This window comes from Oncorhynchus tshawytscha, linkage group LG11 (genome assembly GCF_018296145.1).
Source record: "Oncorhynchus tshawytscha isolate Ot180627B linkage group LG11, Otsh_v2.0, whole genome shotgun sequence".
Classification (NCBI taxonomy): Eukaryota; Metazoa; Chordata; class Actinopteri; order Salmoniformes; family Salmonidae; genus Oncorhynchus; species Oncorhynchus tshawytscha.
This window is the reverse complement of record NC_056439.1, coordinates 21,780,864-21,787,780: the sequence shown is the minus strand read 5'-3', so window position 1 is coordinate 21,787,780 and position 6,917 is coordinate 21,780,864. Positions and strand designations below refer to the sequence as shown.

Sequence of the window (6,917 nt, the reverse complement as noted above, 5' to 3'; positions counted from 1 at the left end):
GTGTACACACAGAAACTTTCCATGGAAACGTTTCCCTCATAACTAAAAAGTGAACAGATAACTGTAAGAATCTCACATTACCATTATTTGATAGTTGTACAGTACAACTTGTACTATAAAAACATAATTCTCAAATCAACACATGCAAACCTGTGTCATGTTGTACATACTTTTCATGCAGGTGGGAAAGTTGCTTCGTAGGGCAGGGATCATCAACTAGTTTCAGCCTCGGGACTATTTTTTTCTTGAGAGGATGGTCGGGGTCAGAACTTAACTACAAATTATTTGTAGACTGCAAATTGGCCACAAGAAGCCCAAACAGATATAATATTTGACTAAAACATAACAATTTCAAACCTTGCTTATATTTGTATACATTCAGATATATCTCTATATTATGCGTGGGAATACTTTGGAACAGATTTCGAAAATTAAAATCACTTGGAGCTGATTTGCTGGTGTTTTTACAGTCTTTTATATACAGCAATAAAAATAAAGAAATAAAACATTACAATTTTTTGCACAGAACTTCTGGGGCCTCATAAAATCACCCACGGTCCAAATACGGCGCGCGGGCCGCCATTTGGGGAACCCTGCATTAGGGTGTGATCTCCCATATAGGGATTAGGGAAATAAAGGCATGGCCTTGGGGAAAAACCTGTATAAATACGCCCTGACACGCAGCCTCTCCAATTCTAGTATATGTCTGCCATATGAAGGGAGCAGCGCAGTGACATCGAAGCACAACAGGTAGGTCTAGGAATTCAGTGTTCATATGTCAGTTCCTTGTACTCTAGCATGGAGATATTCATCAGCATTGATATACTGATTTCTCCTGAGGACTGAGTTTGGAAAACACTGTTTAGAGTGGTAGGTACGGGACCAAAATGGCTGAGAAATTTAGCCTCATGGTTCAATGTTGATGTGGCACTTGACCCACTATGCTATTTTCTTTGCACATATGTCATAATGCTGAGTCTACCTTTTTTAATCAGTGGCAATGCGAAATGGTATAACAAATGGTGGTTAGAGAGACACTTGCCGTTCATGTGTTGTGATCCCTAACTTTCCATGAGGCACTGAACATTCCACTAAACTCTTAGCAGTTCTGACTGAATGATTGTTAATCTGTCAACATCCTGTTGCTCTGTTTCATGTGCATGTTTTTCTATTGCAGTTCTTGTCTTCACACTGTTTTCAGTCTGATTATGTAATGGTGACAGCCTGTTAGGACTCTAAGTAGAGTTGAGACTTCCCTTCTCTCATCCTCATCGTACTTGTTAGGCTACGCTGTACACGCAGAATCCAGAAAGTAGGCTAATCTTGAAATGTATATTGACATGAATACCTTGGCTGGTTTACTTTTGAAATTAATTTAATGTGTGTTGGCTTTAATGTTATGGCTTTGTCTGCTGAAATAAACATGGCACCTCATTTCAAATAAAATTGTATTTGTCACATGTGCTGAATACTACTGGTGTAGACCTTACAGTGAGGCTTACTTACAAGCCTCACTGTAATGCGAATAGTCTGGGTAACCAGATTTCCAGACTCAAAGTAGGTCTGGTCTGACATGTGTGGGGCGAGGATAGGATGGGTCTTGGGTTGCAAAATGCTGGTAACCTTCCTAAAAATCCATGGTTTGAGAAGTCTTGGTTGGTGACTTCCCAGATGTCATGCTTATTGATATAATTCCAGGATTTCTGAAGTGGTGGGAAAAAAAGCGAAATTGGGGGAAGTTACTGGAATTTAGCAACCCTAGGTTGTCCCCGTTTGATATGGTCTGACATGACCGCATTCTTACAATGCTGTACAGAAAGCGGTACTCTTATCAGTAATGTATACACAGTGCACAAAACATTATGAATGCCTTCCTAATAGTTGCACAGCTTTTGCCCTTAGAACAGCCTCAATTTGTTGGGGGTGTGGACTCTACAAGGAGTTGCAAGTGTTCCACAGGGATGCTTCCCACAGTTGTCAAGTTGGCTGGGTGTCCTTTGGGTGGTGGAACATTGATACATGGGAAACTGAGTGTGGAAAAACCCAGCAGCGTTGTAGTGCTTGACACTCAAACTGGTGTGCCTGGCAGCTACTGTACCCCATTCAAAAGCACAAATATTTTCTTGCCCATTTGTTTGTGTGCCATTTAGAGGGCAATCTTTTTTTTTTAGAGTGAAGCAGCTTTAATATAGCAGATTGTGGCATCTATCAATGTAATTGTCTGCATTTCCAAACCCCCATATTATTTTTTTTATAGATGTATAATCCTTGTCTCATTACTTAAATCCTCATTTAGCCTGTCTCCTCCCCTTCATTTACACGGAAGTGACTATAACAGGTGACATCAATAAGGATCATAGCTTTCACCTAGTCAGTTTATCATGCAAATCTTTTGTACACAGTGTATCTGTCATAGCTATATGAGAAGACTGGTATGGTTCCAAAGATTAAGTTGGGTGGTGGACACCGTTTAAGGCTAAAGTTTAATGTAAACTAACATTTAAGTGTACTTTCTCTCAGGACCTGCGGTTGCAGTATTTGAAACATACAATTCACAATTCTCACCCTCTTTTTCAGTTAAAATGAATGTAAGTAGTTTTCTTAATTCTGTCATTTGTTTAGTGCAGGAATATCCATGAATCTTAAATAAATCAGGGAGGCATCTTGAAACATTAAATGTGTGCACATCACAATCCTCTCATCCCCCTTCTTCCCCTTGCTCCCCTGTAGCTGTCAGATGCTCTGGGTGGTGGACCGGGCTGTCCAGGCCAGAACAACCAGCAGGGTGGTGAGGGCGTGTGGCCTGGTGGACAACCCAACCAACCAACATGGCCAGGACAGCCTGGTGTTCAACCGGCTTGGCCTGGTCAGCAGCAACCAGGCCAGCCCACCCCCATGTGGCCTGGACAACAACCAAACCCTTCCCAACCCTCATGGCCGGGGCAACAATATGGAGGTGGAGTACAGCCCAGCCAGCCAACCTGTCCCGGACAACCAGGGGGAGGACCGCCCAGCCAGCCAACATGGCCAGGGCAGCCTAGCCAACCTACTGCTCCTCAACATCATTCACTGGTAAAGGAAGATGTTTCATCCTGAAGATATTGGTTATGATGATTTTGAAAAACAAAGAACAAGGTTCTTATGGTTCATTATTGTTATGGCAGACAGCGATCAAGACCTCTACTCTGATATTTGTGTAAGCCTGTCTGAATGAAACGGCAGATTTTATTGTTTATTTTTCTTAACGGACCCATTTTATTTCCCCAACAGAAAGTGCCATATGTTCAGAACCTGCCAAACGGATGCTATGACGAGATGGTCATCACCATTATCGGGACAATTAACCACAATGCCAAAATGTCAGTTTTCACATCAAAATATAGTTATAATTTAGGTGACTTGTGAACATCTCCATTGCAGTCGTTTCCACATTATGATTCTGAATGTTACTACTATCTCAGTCATATAGCCAATTATAGGTATTGATTGGCATATCACCTTGACATGTTGCCTGCAAACCTCTTCTACTGTAGCCTGGGTATCAGTCTGTCGGTGTAATCTTGTCATATCAAACATGTCTGGCATGACAAGGGGTTAAAATGATGGCACAAACCAATTTGGAACCAGGCTACGCTCAAGCTAAGGATCAAATACGGTTGATCTTTTTTTTTTGTCAGAATGTGACTCATAAGTATCGTGATGTAAAAAGAGACTAATGGGAGGATTTGCATAGATAATCAAGGTTGGCAGACAGTAGCCTAATCCCAACAGAGCATCTTGACAATTATTTATAGTTCTCAACTGATTGCATTTTCAGTCATGTAATGACAGTGGGTGAGGTATGAACAAATAATATGAATTCAATGCCAGATAATACCTACCACAAATCACTGAAGTCAAGAGCACTAACTATGGCCACAGTCTCGGAGCCCATACATCACCATGGAAACATCTGAGTGCTGATGAGATGGTTTGCACAACATGCATTCCTCATAAAACATAATGCTGTTGTCTGACTTAGACAAATGCATTTAACTAGTGTCTATCACAAAATCCTCGCTTCATGTTATTTGCCTGGTCACAGATCTGATTGAGCGCTAAACTCCGTTGGTCATTGTCAAGCTAAACTAAATTGTTTGACATTATAGCACAGACTGGCACATAAGCGACCATGCTCTTATTTTAATGTAAATGTCAGGATAATCTTGACTAATGTAATGTTACTATCTCCTTTTAGGTTCACATTGAACCTGACCAAAGGGAATGACATTGCCATGCACATTAACCCTCGCTTTGATGACCATGGCAAGAAAATTATTGTGAGGAACAGTCTGATTGGCAATAAATGGGGCAAAGAGGAGAGAGGACACACCCACTTCCCCTTCACTCAGGGCCAGCCCTTTGAGGTGAGGGATCTACATTCCTGTTCACTTCATGTCAACCAATCAGTTCTGAAACTGATGGTCAGGGTCATTGAAAATTAGTTGTGCACTATATAGGGAATAGGGTGCCATTTTGGACAGACTTGGACACCCCTATATTAAATTTTTTTTTTTTCAGTTGTCATTTTAGGTTTATTTATGAATGTTGTATGATCAGTATAGTGACATTAATTTAATTTCCACAGTCTTTGATTTTGCATAATGAGTTTGTGGTCCTGTGTTTTTCCAGATGAAAATCATGTGCACTATCAATGAGTTCAGGGTGGCAGTGAATAGCTCGCACCTCCTGGAGTTCAAACACCGCATCCGTGACCTCGACTCAATCAAACACCTGGGTATCTACAATGACGTCACCCTCACGTCTGTGGAGATCAATGACTTTATCTAGCAGGTTTGGTTCCAGCCATAGAAATACAGTGCCTTGCGAAAGTATTCGGCCCCCTTGAACTTTGCGACCTTTTGCCACATTTCAGGCTTCAAACATAAAGATATAAAACTGTATTTTTTTGTGAAGAATCAACAACAAGTGGGACACAATCATGAAGTGGAACGACATTTATTGGATATTTCAAACTTTTTTAACAAATCAAAAACTGAAAAATTGGGCGTGCAAAATTATTCAGCCCCCTTAAGTTATTACTTTGTAGCGCCACCTTTTGCTGCGATTACAGCTGTAAGTCGCTTGGGGTATGTCTCTATCAGTTTTGCACATCGAGAGACTGACATTTTTTCCCATTCCTCCTTGCAAAACAGCTCGAGCTCAGTGAGGTTGGATGGAGAGCATTTGTGAACAGCAGTTTTCAAATCTCCATCCCAGTCTCAGGTCTTTTGCAGACTCCATCAGGTTTTCTTCCAGAATGGTCCTGTATTTGGCTCCATCCATCTTCCCATCAATTTTAACCATCTTCCCTGTCCCTGCTGAAGAAAAGCAGGCCCAAACCATGATGCTGCCACCACCATGTTTGACAGTGGGGATGTTGTGTTCAGGGTGATGAGCTGTGTTGCTTTTACGCCAAACATAACGTTTTGCATTGTTGCCAAAAAGTTCAATTTTGGTTTCATCTGACCAGAGCACCTTCTTCCACATGTTTGGTGTGTCTCCCAGGTAGCTTGTGGCAAACTTTAAACAACACTTTTTATGGATATCTTTAAGAAATGGCTTTCTTCTTGCCACTCTTCCATAAAGGCCAGATTTGTGCAATATACGACTGATTGTTGTCCTATGGACAGAGTCTCCCACCTCAGCTGTAGATCTCTGCAGTTCATCCAGAGTGATCATGGGCCTCTTGGCTGCATCTCTGATCAGTCTTCTCCTTGTATGAGCTGAAAGTTTAGAGGGACGGCCAGGTCTTGGTAGATTTGCAGTGGTCTGATACTCCTTCCATTTCAATATTATCGCTTGCACAGTGCTCCTTGGGATGTTTAAAGCTTGGGAAATCTTTTTGTATCCAAATCCGGCTTTAAACTTCTTCACAACAGTATCTCGGACCTGCCTGGTGTGTTCCTTGTTCTTCATGATGCTCTCTGCGCTTTTAACGGACCTCTGAGACTATCACAGTGCAGGTGCATTTATACGGAGACTTGATTACACACAGGTGGATTGTATTTATCATCATTAGTCATTTAGGTCAACATTGGATCATTCAGAGATCCTCACTGAACTTCTGGAGAGAGTTTGCTGCACTGAAAGTAAAGGGGCTGAATAATTTTGCACGCCCAATAATTCAGTTTTTGATTTGTTAAAAAAGTTTGAAATATCCAATAAATGTCGTTCCACTTCATGATTGTGTCCCACTTGTTGTTGATTCTTCACAAAAAAATACAGTTTTATATCTTTATGTTTGAAGCCTGAAATGTGGCAAAAGGTCGCAAAGTTCAAGGGGGCCGAATACTTTCGCAAGTCACTGTAGAATGACTAGCATGGCCTAGCCTCAAGTTATTTATGATTCCAAAGACTTCCCTTAATTGTCTATAAACAGAAAAGTACAGTAGCTTGACTCCAGCTTTAATTAAGCCACTAGGACTGTCACATTCTGTACTAGGCCGGTCTGTTCTGTTAAAATATACTTTGATAAGTGAAATTCGTACATGGCCAATTCATACGTTTGTCTTCAAGTAATTTGTGTAAGCTGGTAATGTATAGACTGTATGCAATAAATGTGGTGTTGGCAGATTTTTTTTCCATGTAAAGACAATACATGAGTTGTCTTGAGTGATTGTATAATGCATCCCACTAGGTGGCAGAGTTGATATGTAAAATGTTTGAGAACCACAAGAAGTCTAGTATTTGGATAGGCTGGGTAAAAACTAATTGTAGCCTACCTGTACACAGTGGAACTTAAACACCTAGGCTATTACTTTACATTAGTCAATGACGCACTGTCAGTCAAATCCTTAACCCTGCAAACATGAGCAAGTTTCTAGACTTTGCTTGTTGGTCATGTAGGATTTCTATAGTTTCTCACAGAGTGGTGA

At 41.0% G+C, this 6,917-nt stretch overlaps 1 protein-coding gene across 2 annotated transcripts; it reads left to right on the top strand.

Moving 5' to 3' along the window:
• The first annotated feature begins 656 nt into the window (after positions 1-656).
• lgals3b (lectin, galactoside binding soluble 3b) lies at positions 657-4,944 on the top strand. 2 transcript variants are annotated; one of them, XM_024437038.2, is made up of 6 exons: positions 657-750; positions 2,521-2,588; positions 2,731-3,072; positions 3,271-3,359; positions 4,238-4,406; positions 4,672-4,944. In XM_024437038.2, exons 2-6 carry the CDS (start codon positions 2,583-2,585, stop codon positions 4,828-4,830), a joined length of 765 nt encoding a protein of 254 aa, XP_024292806.1. In that variant the 5' UTR covers positions 657-750; positions 2,521-2,582; the 3' UTR covers positions 4,831-4,944. The 2 variants fall into 2 exon arrangements, with proteins under 2 accessions (XP_024292806.1, XP_024292807.1); XM_024437039.2 differs by having other exon boundaries at positions 686-750; positions 2,578-2,588.
• Positions 4,945-6,917: the final 1,973 nt, after the last annotated feature.